Raw genomic sequence first — 21,705 nt, forward strand, 5'->3', positions numbered from 1 at the left:
ATTCTGAGTCAATATAAGCAAATTTTTGCTTCATAATTCTTACTAATAATGGAAAATAGAAATATTTATCAGGGCATAGCAATTCTGCAAAGAAATTTCTCCCATGAAATTTGCCAGATGAAATTAGAGGAAGCACTTAAAAGTATTTTGACACTTTCACTGTGTCTACTATTGAGCTAACTTTAAACTTTCGTTTTTAAAGATACGAGTTTGTATCAAAATTACAAAAATGTAGCATTATTAAGGTATGATTCATGCAAAATGCCATGTTTCTGCACTAAAATAAATGGATAAGGATAGACCCTAACAAGTATTAGCCATGTAATTCAATACTTAAGACAATTGTACGTGATTCAGACCTGGCTTAATTTTTTTTAAAAGATCATGAAATCCTTTTTGCAAGACTCTTGAAAATGACTCCTACAGAACAAAACGATAGAGAGAAAACATTTCAACACAACACTTAACAACCACATTGCCCAAGTATTAAGGACAGAGATCTAGAAAGTTTTGCATATTGATTTACTTTGCATCGTGTAATTACCTCTGATATCAGTGATTCTTAATATCATGGAACCTCTCCCACAATAAGCATACACCACAAACATTTTGTACATAATTTCACAAGTTCACAGCCCTCCTGAGAGCCTATTCATGGACTTCATTTTCAAAAGTGGTAACGATTTCCAGAAATCAACTAATTTTCTCAGGTACATCCTAGAAATGCCACCTTCTCACTATCTTCCACTTATTTTGTGAGCAAATCAATGTTACCAGTTAAAAACTACCTAGAATACCAATGAGCACTAACATATCTGGCTTGAAAATATTTCATTAAACATTTTTGCATGTTGCTTCCTATCTTTTAAGTATAAGAAAGGCATTTCAGGGCTTCCCTGGTGGTGCAGTGGTTGAGAGTCCGCCTGCCGATGCAGGGGACACGGGTTCATGCCCCGGTCCGGGAAGATCCCACATGCCGCGGAGCGGCTGGGCCTGTGAGCCATGGCCGCTGGGCCTGCGCATCCGGAGCCTGTGCTCCGCAGCGGGAGAGGCCACAACAGTGAGAGGCCCACGTACCGCAAAAAAAAAAAAAAAAAAAAGGCATTTCAATTAAAACAAATATATAATGAAGTCATCTCCCTTTGTGTGAAGAAATGTGAATGAACTGTGAATTGAAATTTAACAGCAACGTAGTTCACTACCAAAACTTTATATGTCTCAAGAGCACAACCAATTCTGAACACACTAAGATCATGTTGCTACTTCAATATTCTTGGGAATGGTGAGTGATTAGCTGGTCTATGGTTTAGGATCAGTTTCCATGCTTGTTTCTTGAGCTTCTTCTGCCTCTGAGAGCTTTTCATCATCTGCAATTGAGAAAGAAACATAAAACTTTAATCAAATTTGCTTAAATTATATGTTTAATGAATACATGAAAACACTTTTATCCTTTATTAGCGAATGTATTTAAACCAAAAATGGCAAAATGGCAGCCTATGACTGTAATTGACCCACACAAGTGGGTTTGGTTTTAAAAGTCTTGTTTTGGTTGTTGTTATTAGTTGAATCAAAATGCAAATTTTATGTGATAGACTTCAGCTAAAAAAAAAAAAATCTAGGTCTTAGGCTTTTTTGCAAACAATCAGAAGATCAGGTTACATAAAAATTGGCTTTAGTCAATACAAAGAGCAAGTCCCCGGGTCCCCAAAGCACCTAGTTCATTGAGAATGCAAATGTGTTTATGCATTGATTATTTCATTCACTTATTGCCTGCCTGGGTCCTGAATTGTTACTTTATAGCAATATACTACAGTAAACCAAGAACAATTCCAAGTCTATCATGCTTAAATTTCTCTTAATTTACAAACCACTAGACAGGTATTCAAATCGTACATATTCAGGCTTTTCTGCATATAATCAGAAAGATGAACAACATGAGTACCTTCTAATGTTATCCAGCTACACTCCTGTTCTGAAACTGAAGGTGCACTCTCTTTAAAATGTATATTTTAGAAGACATGCCTCTGATCACTTAAAAATCTTCATAGACATTCATTTTGTGGCTCTTGTTACTTACTTTCCAGTGTTTGCTGAAGTTCGTGGATGGTACTAAGAAGAACGTGAAACTGTTTCCTTCTCAATTCTAGCTGTGTTAATAAGAAAAAAAATTAATACACATTGATCTATAAACCTATACAGAACACAAAGGCTAACATATATCACATGCAAATACCTTATCTTCAACACTTTCTTTAATATGTGAAAGATGCTCTAATTCTTTTCCCAGAGCCTCTAGTTCCCTGAAAAAAATAAAATAGTGTTATATTTTGCTAATTGGGGGAAGAGAATTCATAATTAATATCTAACTTTTTAGTTAGTAAATAGTATTTATTTAAAAAATAAAAGATAAGGAGGTATAATACTCCATTATGATGAGACTTTTAAAACTAAGGGTGATTTCTTCTAAATATGCACTAATTTTCATTAAAATTAAATTTTAGATAACTTTTAAAGTATAGAAAAACTTGATAATAGGATATCAAACCCCAAGAGTTGGTAACTTTTAACATTTTGTCATAATTATTTCAAGTCTTTTTTTTTTTTTTTTTTTTGGTAAATTGCAGGTTAACTTGAAATACCCTTTGAATTTTACCCCTAGTCCTCTGAACCAGGCCTTTTTCTCCTCCTCTACTCCCCATTCAGGTAATCACTGTATCATTCTAATCCTTTTTTATACATATATTTGTATCTCTAAATAACATACAGTATAAGTATATAATACTTGGGGGGCCCTAACTTTTATAAATGGTTATTATTCTGTATGTATTTCCGAAACTTAGGAATAATTTAAAATTCATTGTATATGTCTTCTGTTTTTCTTTCACTAATTGTTTTTGAGATCTGTGTTTAAAAACTGTTTATCTAGTTAATTCTTTTTATTGAAGATCGGGCTCTTCCTTTTGATGATGTACTCCCACAAAAATGGAATGCATAGACTAGTATGTAAACATTTATGGATAAAGATTAGTTCCTTTCAGAGTAAAACTCTGAACTTACTTTAATGTCTCATGCCTGTCTGGATGACGCTGGATCACTTTTGCCAATGCATCATATTCTGAAAGATATAAAAATGTTTACTAAAATAAGGTTTTTTGAACCTTGTTATCAAACCAAAATGTCTAACATCACAGAGCTCTCCTAATCACTTTCTTAGTACATAAAGAAGTGGAAACACTGAAGGATGGACAGAGTATCGTCAGTTTCTCTTGATTCAATTATAATTTCAAGGATACATGACTTCAGAAGTATTCCAAACAAGGATTTTACCTCCACTGTTTTTCCATTTACCTATGCCTGGGCAGAATACAAGAGGCTAGCATAAACGTAAGTGAACTTAAGTCATTGATCATCAAGTGAACTGATTCTGAAGAGGATATTATTCCCTATTTGCCCATCAAATAGAAGATCAGCAAGGTGTATATATCTATGTATCTATCTCCTACCATTAATTTCAGATCTTAGACAACAGAAAATTATACTTCTCACTCATTTCAAAGGTAAAGATCTCGTAAACTTAGAAATGATTTATAGTTCAGGAACTTTGTTTCTGCTCCACTGAGAACTCCAAGATAAGTCATGTATCTCCTGTTAAGTTTTCCTATGAAATGATATGTGGCACATTTATTTAAAAGTCTCTTTAATCAATAAAAATACTGTAAATTGACATTAATTCTTAAGTAAGTTGGTATATCCTACTCTAAATTGGCCACTGCAACCTGACCACATGCATTTTAGACTGAATTCAAAAAACACCTTTTAAAAATAAGGAATTAGGAGCTTCCCTGGTGGCACAGTGGTTGAGAGTCCGCCTGCCGATGCAGGGGACATGGGTTCGTGCCCCGGTCCGGGAAGATCCCACATGCCGCGGAGCGGTTGGGCCCGTGAGCCATGGCCGCTGAGCCTGCGCGTCCGGGGCCTGTGCTCCGCAACGGGAGAGGCCACAACAGTGAGAGGCCCATATACCGCAAAAATAAATAAATAAAAATAAGGAATTAGGAATTAAATATCATCTTAATTGGCTCATTAAAAAGTAAAATTCAAGAGTCATGTACCACAGGGCTTCCCTGGTGGCGCAGTGGTTGAAAATCTGCCTGCTAATGCAGGGGACATGGGTTCGAGCCCTGGTCTGGGAAGATCCCATGTGCCGTGGAGCAACTGGGCCCATGAGCCACAGCTGCTGAGCCTGCGCGTCTGGAAGCCTGTGCTCTGCAGCAGGAGAGGCCACAATAGTGAGAGGCCCACGCACCGCAATGAAGAGTGGCCCCCGCTTGCCGCAACTAGAGAAAGCCCTCGCACAGAAACGAAGACCCAACACAGCCAAAAAAAAAAAGAGTCATGTACCACAATGTTCATTGCAGCTCTATTTACAGTAGCCAGGATATGGAAGCAACCTAAGTGTCCATCGACAGATGAATGGATAAAGAAGATGTGGCACATATGGAATATTACTCAGCCATAAAAAGAAATAAAATTGAGTTATTTCTAGTGAGGTGGATGGCCCTAGAGTAGTAGTGAGGTGTAGTGAGGTGGATGGCCCTAGAGTGTGTCATACAGAGTGAAGTAAGAAAGAGAAAAACAAATACCGTATGCTAGCACATATATATGGAATCTAAAAAAAAAAGGTTCTGAAAAACCTAGGGTCAGGACAGGAATAAAGAGGCAGACGTAGAGAATGGATTCAAGGACACGGGGAGGGGGAAGGGTAAGCTGGGACGAAGTGAGAGACTGGCATGGACATATATACACTACCAAATGTAAAATACATAGCTAGTGGGACACAGCCACATAGCACAGGGAGATCAGCTCGGTGCTTTGTGACCACCTAGAGGGGTGGGATAGGGAGGGCGGGAGGCAGATGCAAGTTGGAGGAGATATGGGGATATATGTATATGTATAGCTGATTCACTGGGTTATAAAGCAGAAACTAACACACCATTATAAAGCAATTATACTCCAATAAAGATGTTAAAGAAAAAACAAACTTAAAAAATGCAAAAAAAAAGTAAAATTCATTGTTTTGGCAATCAGTGTATTAATTCGATATAAGTGTGATATAAGTGTGATTTTTTTTTTTTTTTTTTTTGCGGTACACGAGCCTCTCACTGTTGTGGCCTCTCCCTTTGCGGAGCACAGGCTCCGGACGCGCAGGCTCAGCGGCCATGGCTCATGGGCCCAGCCGCTCCGCGGCATGTGGGATCTTCCCAGACCCGGGCACGAACCCGTGTCCTCTGCATTGGCAGGCGGACTCTCAACCACTGCGCCACCAGGGAAGTCCATAAGTGTGATTTTTAATAAAAAATTTTTTGGATTACAGTGTAAAAAAAAGAAAAAAAAACACAAAAGAACCCTAAGTCATAAAACCCCCACAACTCCAAAATAACCATTAACATTTTCTATATCCTAGTTTTTTTTTTTTTTGCGGTACGCGGGCCTCTCAACTGTTGTGGCCTCTCCCGTTGCGGAGCACAGGCTCCAGACGCGCAGGCTCAGAGGCCATGGCCCACGGGCCTAGCCGCTCCGCGGCATGTGGGATCTTCCTGGACCAGGGCACAAACCGTGTCCCCTGCATCGGCTGGCGGACTCTCAACCACTGCGCCACGAGGGAAGCCTGATATCCTTCTAGTTTTGCATTTATATGTCACAATTGTGACTACACATTATATTTTTTATCTTTCTTTCAATTTACATTATAGGAGGAACAATGCCCCTGCCATTAAAATTATTTTGAAATAGTTGTTATAGACTAAAATAAGACAGACGCTAAATAAAAACGAGATCAGAACAAAGCTAAGCTTTATCCTCTTATTAGAAATTTAGGCAGCTTGTAAATGTTTGCTTCCATTGTGCTTAATAGTGGCACAGTGGTTACGAATCCGCCTGCCAATGTAGAAGACACGGGTTCGAGCCCTGGTCCGGGAAGATCCCACATGCCGTGGTGCACCACAACCCCCGTGTGCCTAGAGCCTGTGCTCCGCAACAAGAGAAGCCACCGCAAGGAGAAGCCCAGGCGCAGCAGCAAAGACCCAATGCAGCCATATATAAATTTATATATAAAAAAAAAATTCACGGGCTTAAATTCTTTTCTGTTTTTTGAAAGTAGTTCCATTAAACAAACAAAAAAACAACAAACAAAACCCTAAATAAATTACCTTTGCTCATTAACCGTAACACTATTTAAGCAAAGGGATCTGAGTACAGTAAAAAAAAAAAAAACAAATAAAAGAAATACTTGTTTAATCAATACAGTCCAACAACAACAAAAATTTTTTTCAGCATTACCTTCCTTCTCTGCTATTTTAAAGAATAATATAGTTTTAAAGAATTAAGTTTGACTCATAATTCTTTTTTATAATTCAGGTTGATTCTAGCTGAAGGTTTTCCCTCACAATGTTAAAAACTGCATGAAAATACTAGTCAGTAAGAAAGTATTTGCACACTAAATCCCACAAAACCCTTACCTTGGCGATTTTTTCGTATTCGTTTTGCTTGAAGAATTTGCTTTTTGCACTCAGCAATTTTTTCATGTGCTCCAGCAATGCTACATTCTATATAAAAGGTTATTTTTTTTAAAGATAGTTATAACAACATGTATAATCTCCACCCATTTTCAATTTTAAAATATGTTTTTAAATTAAGTTTCATTGCTAATAAAATAGATGCTGGCATTTAAAAAATAGCTGTAACTCAAAGTATTACATATCATTTTAGAAAACATTCTTTCAATTAATGTTGTTATTGTTATTATTTTACCACTAACCAAAGAAAAATGTTAGCAGATATTATTTCCCTTAGACCATAAAAATTACAATTACAGATAGAAACAACAATTAAGCTTCCTTACCTATTTCTTTGTAAATTTTTTCATAATTTTCCATTTCTCTGAGATTCATATCATATACCAGCAAAGTTTTGCCCATTGAAAATTCACATTGGGACAGTGTGCTCAGCATACGCTGGTACTGGCTGTATCTAACAAAAAAAAGAGAGAAAAAGAAAAAAGATTTTTGTGGATTTCCAGTTGAAGTATTATAATACAGGCACAGATTTGCCAAGTAAATTATACCAAGTTCTGAGAGAATAATTTTCTTTATTTAAAAAAAAAATTAGAATATCTGTCCCTTATGTTTTCTTTTTCCAAATGTGGTTTAGTTGAATATATAAACTGTATCAGTTACAAATGCAAAGACGGGACTGTAGAGCTTAGCAATATAAGCTTAATTCAAACAACTATTTGTTGAATTTTGTTTAAAATCCTTTTTAAAATGTTTTAAGATGGTTTTTATCTTCACAATTCTGTTCTCATAATTTTTTCACTCTATACAATTATTTATGTGAAAAGCTAGTTCAAATGATGAAAAAAATTTAAGTTAAAAAAATTATCAAAAATATAAAACCTTGCAGCAACTTTTATTAGTATGTTAAAAAAAGAAAATTTCATTTAGATATTTTCTTACTAAACACTCATCTGCTTTTAAAAGTGACCAAAGTAATGAGTCTGAATTTCACCTTCATTTCTTACCACTATGCCTTCTGCACATTTTTTTTTTTTTTTTTTTTCAGTACGCGGGCTTCTCACGGTTGTGGCCTCTCCCGCTGCGGAGCACAGGCTCCGGATGCACAGGCTCAGCAGCCATGGCTCACGGGCCTAGCCGCTCCGTGGCATGTGGGATCTTCCCGGACTGGGGCACGAACCCGTGTCCCCTGCATCGGCAGGCGGACTCTCAACCACTGCGCCACCAGGGAAGCCCGTTCTGCACATTTTAATAAACATAAAGCAGGCCTCTGAAGAGAAGGCCAGAAAAGTCTACTCTGGATTAACAGAGTTGACTCCATTGGACATTTAAGGTGAGTGAAAATCTGAAATATTAACAGGACTGTATATATGGTCTAAAAAAAAAAAATCACACCAGAACATTAGTATAGAAACAACAGCAAAATGAAATACCCTTCTTCCTGGGATCCAGAGTTGCACCATTTAATGAAACTTTTCACTAGCAGATTAATTCTCCGATCATCTCCAGCACCATCTCCATCAATTAGGAGACGCTTCCGTATGACTTCGTCTGGAGGAAAGAACAATGTGAATTAAAATGACTGTCTGGCTCTTGTTAACTTTCGGGGAAACTAACCAATACCATTACTTATTCATTAATCCAAAAGAAAATTATTGAAATGTAAATGTACTTAATGCCATTGTACATTTAAAATTGTTAAATTTTGTTAGGTTTTACTATCATATATATATGGAAAGTTATTAAGTGTTCGTGTCAGGCACTGTTTTAGGGGCTAGGGTTATAGCAGAAAAAAGCCTTGGCCTCACAGAACTGGCATTCTACTACCGGATTGTTGAGTAGAAATAATTTTCGGGTACTACCAGGGAAATAAGCCAATAATTCTCGGAGAACTTTTTTTTGAAAATCCTGTTCAGACAGAAGGAAGTCTAAAGCATTCATGTCTCTGACTAGTGTGAGGTACTGGTAAAAGGAAAACAGAGAAAAGAAGATTTAAAAGATGTAGTGGCAGAATAGGAAAAGAGAATGAGATGGGTCAGAGAAAAAGGAATAGGTTTTTTTTGCTTTTTTTTTTTTTTTTTGCGGTACGCGGGCCTCTCAGTGTTGGGGCCTCTCCCGTTGCGGAGCACAGGCTCTGGACGCGCAGGCTCAGCGGCCATGGCTCACAGGCCCAGCCGCTCCGCAGCACGTGGGATCATCCCGGACCGGGGCACGAACCCGTGTCCCCTGCATCGGCAGGAGGACTCTCAACCACTGCGCCACCAGGGAAGCCCTGTTTTTTTTTTTTTAAGTGTAATTTTTAAAATAAATTTATTTTATTTATTCATTTTTGGCTGCGTTGGGTCTTCGTTGCTGCACAAGGGCTTTCTCTAGCTGAGGCAAGCGCGGGCTACTCTTGGTTGCGGCGCGCGAGCTTCTCATTGCGGTGGCTTCTCTTGCTGCGGAGCACAGGCTCTAGGCGTGCGGGCTTCAGTACTTATGGCACACGGGCTCAGTAGTTGTGGCACACGGGCTATAGAGCGCGGGCTCAGTAGTTGTTGCGCACGGGCTTAGGTGCTCGGTGGCATGTGGGATCTTCCCCGTCCAGGGCTCTGAACCCATGTCCCCTGCATTGGCAGGCAGATTCTTAACCACTGCACTACCAGGGAAGTCCCCCAAAAAGTGTAATTTAGTTATTATATCTGTAATGTTTCTTTCCCCATGAGGACTTTTTTTTTTTAATAAGTCTGTCTCACTTTTGTTCCAAGGAAAAGAAAAAAGAAAAAGGAATAGAAAAGCAGTGCAGATGATAATGATGAGTAACAGGTGGGGCCCCAAAGGGTCTGCCTGGCAGCCCTGACCTAGTGTTCTTCCTGGACAAGATAGTGCTGGATCATAACAAGAGAAACGCAAATTGAAACCACAATAAGGTATCACTTTAATCTATCATATTGGCAAAGATCAAAGACATGATAATCAGTGATGGCAAAGGTGTTGAGAAATCGCACTTATGCACACTGATGGAATGCAAACTGGTACACTCTTTGCAGGGCAGCTGGCCAATAATACAATATTCAAAACGCACATACCTTTCTGACCCCATTATTCCAGTTCTGGGAATTCATCCTATAGATACATGTGCACCCATGCACAAAGATAAATGTAAAGGGACATTCTTAACAGTGCTGCTTGTGGTAGAAAGATTGCAAACCTAAACATTCACCAGTAAGAGACTGGGTAAATTATGAAACATTCATTAAATGTAATAATATGCAGCCAAAAGAATAGTGTGTATGTATATACTGATATCAAAAAAATCTCCTTAGATATGTTAAATAAAATGAAAACAAAACAGGTGCAGAGAAACAGTTTGCTGCCATTTGTGTAGAAAAGGAGGAGGCCATGTGTGTATATGTGCGCCCGTCACATATATGTTTGTGTATTCAGAGAATATCTTTGGAAGAATCCACAAGAAACTGGTAACAGTGGCTGTTTCTGGTGAGAGGGATTACAGATATAGGATGAGAAGGGATTTAATTTTTATATGACTTTGTAGGATTTGTTTTCTTACCATGTGCGTGAATCTAAAAAAAATAATTTTTAAAGTGTGAATAATTCCTGGAGAGCCTGCAGGATGAATACAGAAAAATCTTTAAACAATAGTTCCTGTGTGTAGGCAGAAGTATTTCTGAGCGCAGGTGCAACAGAGATAAACTTTGGAAGGCAGATGGCTCCAGTTTTAAAATCTATTCTGTGACATCAGATAAACATTTTTAGAATTAGGTATTGTTCTCAGAGTCACGGCTTTGACAGATGGCTCAAGCTACAGATTCATCAAGTGTTTTAATTTTACACTTTAAAATATAAACTAATGCTTTCCGTATTTAACCACCAACAAAGTTACTTGAGGAGACTAAGGACAAAACACAGTCCCTGAAGAGATTAAAATGCAGAAAATGAAATTGATTTTCTAAAATCACAAATGTTTTAACTTTGTTAAAAGTAAACATTCAGTGGGTGAGCAATCCAGTGGTCAATTGAGGCTCTTTAGTTTCTTTTTGATCTCCTCATCTCTAATCTTCCAAGCCCCCAAGAAACCCAATCTTCCTCTCAGATACCCAGGCACCCTACTTTATTGAGGACCAGGGATTTCAAATGTAAATGAATTCAGGGAATAGGGAGTAAGGAAATTGAGGAGTAAGTACCTAAAAGGGTAAGCTATTACCAAAGCTGGCTCTTCAAGAGATTTGTAAAGTTTGGTGACTAACTAAAAATGTTTCAAATACATTTTGTGATCTTGTCAGCTGTATACTTAAGATCTGAGCACTTTTTATATATGTATGTAATATCCTAATTACAGAATTTTTTTTTTTTTTTTTTTTTTTTTGCGATACGCGGGCCTCTCACTGTTGTGGCCTCTCCCGTTGCGGAGCACACGCGCAGGCTTAGCGGCCATGGCTCACGGTCCCAGCCGCTCCGCGGCATGTGGGATCTTCCCGGACCGGGGCACGAACCCGCGTCCCCTGCATTGGCAGGCGGATTCTCAACCACTGCGCCACCAGGGAAGCCCATAATTACAGAAAATTTTGAAAAATGTTTAAAGCATTGTACAGGCCAAATAAACTTGGGAAAAAGGTTTGTCAGGGCCCACCCTATGTCTTGTTCATTCTGTTTGCTCTCCAGCCTCTCACACTGTGTCTTTACATTTCTGATGCTCAATAAAGATTTTTAAATTGGATTTGTGGTGCCTGCCTGGGACCATCTGCCCTCCAAAGAGTTTGTCTCAATAAAACACTAACAAGGACTAGCAGCAACCATCTTATTTTCAGGTCCATAGCAGAGATTTCCCTTCTTGTACAAAAGACACAAATATTTGATCAATGAGCAGATGTGTCCGTAGGTACCGGACTAAGTTCTGAGGACATGAACTAAAGACCTGAGCTCCTTCACTCTAGTTGGAGAAGTAACACCCATATGAATACACACACACACACACACACACACAGAGGAAGCTGGGATTGTTAAATGAGTGACACACACAGCAGGAGATTAAGAGGAGAGCTTCCTTTAGCTTGGGGGGAACAGGGAAAGAGGATTTTGAGCTGCTCTTTTGATACTTGAAAACCATCAGTCAAAAAAGCCAAAAGGCATTTTAACAGTATCTATCGAAATTTCAAATAATATGGTCTCTTTGACCCAAAAATCCTAGATATACTTGCCTATATGCAATATGACATGTTCATCAACAGGGGGTTAGATAAATTTCAACATAAGAATATGATGGAATACTAAGAAGCGATAAAAAACAAAGAATGAGGAAACATCTGTGTACTGGGAGAGAGAGAGACCACTTAATACAACTTGTTAAAAGTGTAAGGTGAAGAATCATATTTATGGCATGCTTCTTTTCACATAAAAATGGGGGGAAATAAGAATATATATTCACGTGTTTATATTCACATAGATATCCTGGAATGCTATACAAGAAGCTAATAAAAGGGGTTACCAAGGAATTGGGGCAGTATCAGTTGGGGAGCTGGAGGACAGGCTGGAAGATGGGGAAATATTTTTTTATATTATTTGATTTTTGAACCATATAGGTACTCAAAATCTGTTAGCTGTTGTTTGAAAAAGAAAGCAAGCTATAATTGTGGTGATGGTATCATAGGTGTTTGTATATGCCCAAACACATCAAATTGTACACAATACGCGTAGTTCTTTGTGTATCATTTATACCTCAATAGAAGTGTTAGAAACAAAGAAAGCAAGCTAAAGTTGTTTCCCTACTCCCCATCCCCACCCACCCCCAGCAGGCAGGGAGAAAGCTGTGAGCTAAGGCAGAGGTGTGGAATGCAAGGCTGGATCTGGCTGTGAGTACTCTAGGACAATAGGGAGGCTGGATGTGTGTGAAGACAGATATCATCATCGAGACCCAAGTTCATAAAGGCAGTTAGAGGTCAGATTATGGGAGTCCACACTAGTAAATGCCATCCTGGTAGACTTGGACCTTCCTGGAAGGCAACAAGTTGGAGTTGCTGAAGATTCATGGCTGGACTTTCTAGGAGGATCAAGTTGAGGGCAGAGTGTACAAAATGGAACGCAGCTGTGAAGCACCTAGGAGGCTACCAAAGCATAGGCAGTAGGAGCTAAAATGCCATGAATTAAAGCAGAGATTAGAATCGCAGGTCCCGGAAGGCAAATTACGAAAGGCAGGGGCCAGGGCCAACACTGGCCGACACAGCACAAGGAGAAGTGCAGTCTGATGAGTTCTGGTGAGGGGGGGAGTCGCTGTCCAGGCATTCACGGATCTTTCTCCTACGTCAGTCCTATCCCTCTTTTGTCTACAGAGCGTTTCTTCACAGCCAGACCCTGGGCCAGAAGTCAAAACCTGGGTCCAACGTTCTGGTTAGTCCACAGTGTTTACTTTGTGTTTGTGACCTACTTTTAACTTCATCTCTAAAAATGGGAATAAAACTATCCACTTCATAGGACTGCTGTGAAACTTTATGGAAATAAAAGTGTACAGAGGAGCATGATGCCTGTTCATTGTAGGAAAGAAAAAAAGGAAAAAAAAGTTATTCTTATCTTCATGCTAAATTTAATTCACAATTTAATGTTAGAAAGTGAGTGTATGTTGGAGATACATCTATAGATACATCTATATACCCATGTAGATATATATTAGGCATACAAAGTTTTGTCCAGTTATGATTTCTCACAAATTTGCTTGTCTCAAGCTTTGTACTGTAAGGTCATGATATTTCTAGCTTAAACTGCATAGGCAGTTGCTGCCTAGGAAATTCTCTGGGGATGAGTATGATTGAAATAACATACATAAAGTACAGAGCACAGCTCCAACAGCAACAAAGTAAAACCAAAGGGTAAGTTGCCAGTTTGAAAACAGCCTCTGTTCTTTTTAAATTTAAAGATGGCCAGCTGCTGACAGTTCCCAGCGTGTATGATACCAGCATTGTTATTTTTAATGGTACCTCCTCAATTAGCTCTAGATTGAACACACCTAAACATGTTCTGTTTACTATATACATTGACTTCATAAATTGTTATCATGCTGAAACTCTCTGTAAGCAATCTGGATGCTAATATTAATCCTGGCGGGCCTTGGCCCACCTGTAAAAATGGTGAAGATGGCTTAGAAACTATTTCAGTGATGTTATCAACATCATTCCTCAGTTGTCCCAATTACTTTCTTAACTGACCACGAGGATCAAAACCATCTGGGAAAAGCCTTGAAACCAAAATACCTAACATCTGCTCTGAGAGTGGTGGTTTTCCACCTAATTTTAGGCTCGTAGGAAGATTTCCTACTGGATTCAGTTGTATGTGTGCCATAATTATATCTACAAAATGTCTGCCATTCAAAAATCATTTTCAAATCAGTTATGACACATGCATGGCAACAAGCAAATATTTACTCAAAAAACTGGGATGTATTTTAGACCCTTTCCTGTCTTATATGCCACTTTCTACCTAGAAGAAATATGTCAAGAAGTCCTTTCAAAGGGTTAGATTTTAATGCCCGATTTTCCATAAACAGGCTGGAAGAAATGACTGCTTTACAGTCACTAAACCAACTCTCCATTTCCAAGCCTCTGGATGGATGACACAAACATCTTAGGAATTTTCTCATTTTAGTGTGGAAAGGACAATCTCTCCTAAACCCAGACTAACATGGCTTTCAAAACCCCTAATTGTTATTCCCTCAAAGTGGCTATTGAAACCTTGATTACAAAACAAGTTTTCATACCCTCTTGGAGCAAATACTGAAAAAAGGAAAGAGAAGAACAATTTGGAAGATAATGGTGGGCCAAGTTCCAAAACACTTACTTTAGGGACATGTCAAGGCTTGACAACCAGTGATAAGAGCCTGTTATGTAACTTCCTCCTAGGGCTAAGCTACCGCCAAGCGTGCCTGCCGATCTGCTAGACCGCACAGCTCCCGATCTCACCTGCTTTCAAGAAATAGCAATTCTGTGATCTAACAGTGAGGATAAGCATTTCCTTTCTGAAGGCAGTTTAGCAAGAAATTCTGCAGGCACACAAGCACACCACTGGCTTTTTCTTGGTGTTCCTAAACACTCTGGATCCAAACTGAAAACCACAGGAAGGGATAACGAGATAAGATTACACAGGAAAAAACAGCTAGCTACTAGGAAACCAATGAGGCAATATGTATTTTAATTAAGAATACATATACCCTTGACCTGTCTTCTAGAAATGATTCCCACAAGTGTACAAAGACAACTATGCATGTATCTCCAGTCATACGATTTGTAAGAGTAAAAAACAGAAAATAAAAAAAAAATGTTTACAAGGGGTTTAATTAAAAAATATATATAACAGAATATCACAAAATAAGGTAGAAAAAGCTCCAAAAGAAGTCAAAGATGTATCATTGATTATGGAAGTATAGTTCAAAAGAGCACGTAAACGTTTGTGTAAAACTTTATACATGCATACCGGCACACCAACTAACATATACATAATGCTTATAATATGCTAAGTTATCCTCACAAAAGCCCTATAAAGTGGATATTACCCCTATTTACCAATGAAGGCACTGAAAGTTACTTGAAGGAGTAAAGCTGGGACTCAAACTCAGGAGTTTGACGTCCGAGGTGTTTTTTGCCTTTTATGGCATTTAAAAACCATTCTGGAAGAGTACACAAAAAAACACCTTACACTAATTACCTCTGGGAAGTGGGATTAGCAGTGGAAGGTGAAGAGGGGAAGGTTTTCACTTGTCGCTTGGTGCATTTCTTCTTGAATTTCCTAACGTGTATTATTTGTCTTCCTCACAGTATCAACAGTTGTTATCTGGATAGAGAGCTTATTGGTCATTTTGAGGTATTTTTCTTCACTTTTTTTGAAGTAAAAATTCTCATCAGTGTTCTTTAATAAATCTATGCTGTGTTAACAAGAAAAAAGAAAACTGGCTTGACTTGACCTATTAACTAGAGGAGAGACTAAGGCCATGTAAAAACAACGTGTGTGTAGATTCCTCTTAAGAGTCATCACTAGATCACCATCGCTTATGGGTTATTAAGCTGAATTACATATATTCCATTGTGTTGGATTCCTCCTGGTAAAATAACACCTAGCCCCTCCTTTCAAGGAGCTTAAAATCATTAAAACAACTTTTAAGGCCAACAATGTTAAGACACAAAGAAGTCAGGTGGAAAGAATAAATAAGATGGTTTGATTCTTCCATGTAAATATGGATCTCTCGGGAGACACTTAGGCCCAGTCTAAATAAATTGCTGATACCAAAGTAAATTACATAAACCAAAATTAAATTAAACATTAAAAAAAGAAAAGCAAAAAAATGAATGTTGAAGGCCTTTGTTTTTCTCTAGATTTATTTAAATGTTTATAGAGTATGGCCCTAATAAAGTCAAGGTTGAAACTCCAATCTTGCTTTGAGATACCTTTTATCTTGGCTAAAGAAGTATTGTTTTATATTTGAACTGCTTCAGAAACCCCTGTGCTGGGACCACAGACGAGGGCAAAAAGTGGTCAAATCCATTGGCACTAGTGGAAAAAAAAAGCCAAGCAAACTCCTTGGCCACAAATGTCTAATTAACTTTCGATCAGCAATTGAGATTGGAATAGCGGCAGCAGCAGACACTTAGCGTTTGTACACTCCTTTATTTGATGACCATAACTCTTGTTTGTTTCCTTTCACTCTGAAAAGTGTCCTCGTTTGGACAATCAATTAAATGGTCACTCAACTTCGAAGTGCTTGACATATGTTAATCACGCTTCATCCTTGAAAACACCCTATAAAGTATGTATTATTGTCTTCCTTTTACAGATGAGTAGTGTCACCTCTGGAGTCAGAGGAATATATACACAATTACATTATTAGAAAAGCCATAGTGCCATTCCATTATTCTGTCATATTGTTCATGGGCATGTTAAAAACCATTATTTCAAGTTTTAACAAGCATATTATCCATGCATGACACTTTCTAATTTAATAAACAACAACAAAAAAACACTGTCAAAACCAACAAGCTCTATGAAATGGAGTGTACAGCCACATCCTGCTCCCACGCCCCTTCTCATCTCCCATCTGTGGCTCTGGCATATCAAGATATACACCTAATGTTCTCTGTACTGAAAAAAGTGCTTCTGAAACACCTTCTACCAGAGTACTAACACTGTTTAACACCCTTTAAATTAACACATACAAAATACAAACTGTGAACATAGTTTAAATTAACAAAAACAACATCTAAACTGTTTTCCAGTTAGCCAGAATGCTGGGGTGGCAACAGAGGAGAGTGGCTTTGCCAATAACTAGCTATATGACAGTAAGCCACTAACTTCCCAGGACTTCCACTTGTCCATCTAAAGGCAACGGTATTGGTGATAATATTTATAGTTCAGTATCTATAGGTAACAAGATAGCGTCTCTCTCCTTCCCTTTGAGGAGGGCAGTTCCTCCAATTAACCAATGTGTCCTTGTACAGGAAATAAAGAGGTTCTCCTCCAAAGGCTCCTAGTCCAATTGGATATGCAAACCCAGATGTAAGGACTACACAAAGGCACAGCACCTTGCCAGGCACTCAAACTTGGAAGAGGACATCAGCCCTCCTCTAGTCTCCAGAGACAGGTATTGGAACTTCTTCAAGACCTTTTCAGGAGGATGATAGAAATATGGAGGCCACCCACTCCTCTCTCCTCTCCACTGTCATGTCATCATCCTAATCCAAGCCCACCTTGGAGTACTTCTCGTTGGCCTCCCTGTTTCCATTCTTGCCTTCCTAGAATCCATTCTCTACACAGCAACCCAGAATGATGCAAAAGATGTATTGTATCACTAACTCTTCTGCTTGAAACCCTCCGATCACTTCCAAGTGCCCACAGAAGACAACCTGATCTCCTTTCCATGGCTTGCAAGGCTCTGTTTATTTCTCTGACCTCCTTTTGCATCCCACCCGTCCTGGTCCACCTGGATCCAGCCCCAGTGGCCTTCCCCATCTTCCTTAAACGGCACAGAGCTTGTCTGCACCTCAGGCCTTTGCACTAGTTGTTGCCTCTATCTGGAATACTTTCCTTGGCTCTTCACGCAGTGGACCCCTTCAGGTCTTAGCGTAAACATCACTTATCAGAGGTCACACCTGAGCACCTGATTTTAACCTAACTCTCCACAGCCCTCCCCCATTACTCTCTTATTCCATCTAGTTCATTCTCAGAACCAAATTATGCTCTTTCTCAGAAATTATCTTACTTACTTGATTGCATGCTGTTGCTTCCCTCCCCCAAGTAAGAGTCGGGTCTTCCTCTATACAGTCTATTGTTATAACCAGCACTGTGCTTGGGAGGCATGCAATAGGTATTTACATTATGTATCACTCACTCCTGCTTGAGTCTTACCAAAAGCTCAGCTGAAGAAAATCAAGTTTACCGAGATTACCTAAAGAAGTTGTGGCTTGTCCTTTCCTCTATGGTCTAGATAATTCTTAAAACAAAAAAAGCCCAAAAACCTTGCTCTGAAGTAAGGCAGACCAGCAGAGCTCTTCACCTAAACCACATGGTCTATCTGCTTTGGAATGCCTTTCTAAGTTGTGATTTAGCCTTCTTTGACCTAGTAAGGCATGTGCTAAGAAACAGGTTTATGATCCTCAGTGCTGAAAAGAGGTTAAGGATATGACACTGGCTTTTGTTTATGAGGACCCTAAAGAGCAGCTTATTTTTTAGTGTTTAAATTAAAAAAAAAAAATTAAAAAAAAAAAAAAACCCACTGCTTGTCCTGGGTATCTAATGTTGCCTTCCTGCTCTCATGAACACTATATCACAGGATGGCCTAGGTCCTGCCTCTTGGTATGGACAGCTAGGGTAACAAGTCACTTGCACCTTTAATTAACATACAGATTTGACCCCCTGATTACAAGGATCACCCCACTTCTAACTTCCTCTTGTTTTTACTAGTCTTGATCTTCTTTTGGCCTTGTTTCCTCATCCATTTATTTTAACGTTTTCTCATTATAATGAGCTGCTTTAAATATTTTCTGGAATATGCCATATAAGTAAATTAAGTATTAAGGGCTAGAGGAGAAATATACATAAGATAATATGGTTAATAGGTTAACCTACTGAAAGATCAACTGGTTAAGAGCAGAGAATATTTGATGTGAGTCCTGAAGAATAAATGGGTGGTCACCAGGCAGAAAAGGCAAGGAGTGGCAACCTGCACAGATAAAAGAGAGGGAGAAGGCACAGTCCTCATCAGAGGAAAGTGGAGGAGAGGCAAGTAAACCAACTCTTACATTTAATAGTATTTACTGAACATTACTATGTATCAGATGCAGTGCAAAGCACTTCACAACTTTTACTGCATCTAATTCTCAAAACCAGCCTATGAGGTAGACTGTATTATTATCCCCATTTACAAGGAATGAAAGTAAGGCTCAAAGAGGTTAATTAACCTGCACAAGGTCAGACTGCTTTTAAGTGGCAGAGTGAGGATTCTGATGGCCTCTTTGGATGTAGGGAGTATTTGACTGCAATCAGTGCATTTACTAGAACTAATCTTCCCTCTCCATTTCCCTTCTGACAAAACCTCTCTCTCCCCTGCCGTTGTCTACTTCAATGAATAGAGAAGTTTCCAATCAGAAACCAGGGATAGTCCTCGGCCCTTCCCCTCATATCCATTCGCTCTCCTGACATTTGACCTCATAAATTTCTCTCCCACCTGTCTACTTCTCTGCAGTCCCTCTTGGTCCCAGCCTCTATCATCTCTCACTAGGACCAGGGCAGCTGTAGCTGAGAGACAGGATGCACAAGGGGGAAGAGGAAGAACTCTGAGCCAGATTGCTTGATGTGGAGCTCAGGCTTTATAACTTGCTACCTGTGCAACCTGGGGCAAGTTACTTCACCTCGTTGTGTCCCAGTGTCGTATGTAAAGTGGGGATAATAATTAGAACATGCTTGACATACTAACATACTATATAGATGTTAGAAAGGAGAGAGGCCACTTAACTCCTCACTTTCCCTTCCCCTCATCACATAGTAGAGTGTGGTGGTTGTTTTTGATGCAAATCTGATAACATCCCACCAATGCTAAAAAAACTTTTAATGGTTTCCCACTCCCCTCAAAAACTTCTGGCTCATAACTTTCTAACTTCTAGCCAATACTTACTATCTTTGAGTTCTTCCAATGCTTTGTGGCCTTTGCACAAGTAGTTCTCCACCTGGCATACCAATCCAACTACATCTAGTTATCCTTCAAAAAACGGGATTAAGAGTAACTTTTTCAGGGAGGCTTTCTGATCTCTGAGAATGGATAAGCAATCTTTGTTACATGCTTCTACGGTTCCGAACCTTGAACTTCCTCTGTAGTAACGTTTGCCACCGTGAAAACTAATTATCTCCTGTGTTTTTCCCACCAGACTGTGACCTCAGAGGAGGAAAAGGTCTTGCCTGTTGGTTCTGGGCTGTTAAGCCCAAGGCCTAGCCCAGGTGGGATAAATATCTACTGAATAAATGAAACTGGAATGAAGCGAAGTTTTAACTGGACCTTGAAGAGACTTCACTTCATTACTCCTCATCATGATCACAAATTTGGGCCTGTTACTCTTCCCCCCAGTGGCCTGGTCCTTCAAGGTGGAAACTCTGTCTACCTCCCACTCTTCAGAAATGGCCTCTCTATAGGCATCTAAGGTTACTGGCCACTCTTTCTTCAAATAGACCCTGCACCCCTAGGTCCCCCTTCCCAAATGTCAAAGGACTTCCTTACTCCTTAACTGGATACCTTCTTAGATTCTCCCTCCAGTTGCCCATCATGCTTGTCCACCTTCCCCAAGGTGTCACTCTATTTCTGCTCTCAATCTGTAGACCACCCCCTGGGCCCCTCCTTACATGGAGGGACCTCCTAAACTGTCCTCACAACTTTCCCGAAACCCAGCCCCTGCCTCTCCCCCGACTCCATTCCAGCAGACAAACCACCCTCCCCAAGACATACAAAGGAATCTTCTAGTGTCCTGATCTACCCTAGGTGGCCCCATCCCTATACTGGCTCCTCTTAATACCCCAGGCACAGTCCCTGGCTGTCCTCCGGACACCCCGTCCACATCTACTCTTTTTAGATACTGTCCCCAGCTCCCTCTCGCTACCCCCAAGCCAGGACTAGTTCTCAGGCCTCAGTGCAATCCACCCCATGGTCTGGGGGACCTTCCCAATCCGTCCAGAGGACTCCTCCAGGTGTCACCCTCTGTGCGCTGACACCCCTGGTACTATTGTCCCGGGACTCCCTTCTTTCCGACTTGGCCCGAAACTCTCGGCCCATCCCCGGAGTTCCCACTCCCTTTCAGCTCTCCAAAGGTCCTCCGGACCCCCGGCTGCAAGGCCTCCACCCCTTCCTCCCCTTTGCCGCTCCTCGGGCCCCATCACCCCCACTCAGTGCTCCCTCACCACATCCTCCAACAGCCTGGACCCCTTCCGGGTACCATCCGCCAGCGCATAGCTGCCGGCCTCCCCGGGCCCCCACGTGTGCTCCCGGCCCCTCGACGATCCTCCCAGCGTACCCTCCCCACGCCCCGCGCGGCCTCGGGAGAGCGGGCCTCGGAGTTCGCGGGGCTCCGAGGAGAGGCCCAAAGGCTCGGGGGAAGCGGCCGGGAAAGGCCGGGTCTCCGAGGGGCCCGATCGGGGAGGCCAAGGGGCTCCCGAAAGCGGCAGGGGAGGCCGGGGGTCTCGGGGGAGGCGGCGGCGGGGTCCGGGGAGGCCGCGCGGCCCCGGGGATTGGGCCGGAGCGGCAGCGAGCGGGCCTCACCGTCAGTCACGGCTCCCATGGCGTGCGCGGCGGCGGCGGCGGCGGCGGCGGCGGCGCAAGCTGAGGCGGCGGTTGGCGGCGGCGGAGGTCAAACTCCCACAATGCAGCCGGGTAAACAGCCATGGAGGAGGAGGCGGCGGCGCCCGCGGCCGCCCGCTCCGCCGCCTGAGCCGCGCCGCGCCGCGCCGCCGCCGCCGCCGCCGCCGCCGCGGGACCTGCGCTCTGCGCGCTCCCCGAACTCCCCGGGGGCGGCCGCGGCCGGCGCGTGTGGGGCGAAGCCAGGCGGGCGGTGGCGGCGGCCCCGGTGCAGCCCCGGCCTCTGCCGCCCCCCCCCGCCCCCCGCTGCCCCCGTCCGGCCCA

General features: G+C 41.1%; 1 protein-coding gene across 1 annotated transcript; it reads right to left on the reverse strand.

Annotated features, from left to right (window-relative positions):
• Window positions 1-505: 505 nt before the first annotated feature.
• On the reverse strand, window positions 506-21,468 carry THOC7 (THO complex subunit 7; the record flags this gene model as incomplete). Its single annotated transcript, XM_082664453.1, is given in 9 exon segments — window positions 506-1,367; window positions 2,078-2,147; window positions 2,234-2,300; window positions 3,058-3,115; window positions 6,519-6,605; window positions 6,902-7,029; window positions 8,006-8,123; window positions 21,346-21,433; window positions 21,439-21,468. Coding segments are annotated over 9 exon segments (714 nt in total). The 3' UTR covers window positions 506-1,299.
• Window positions 21,469-21,705: the final 237 nt, after the last annotated feature.

Source organism: Grampus griseus, assembly GCF_964374135.1.
Source record: "Grampus griseus genome assembly, chromosome: 10".
Classification (NCBI taxonomy): Eukaryota; Metazoa; Chordata; class Mammalia; order Artiodactyla; family Delphinidae; genus Grampus; species Grampus griseus.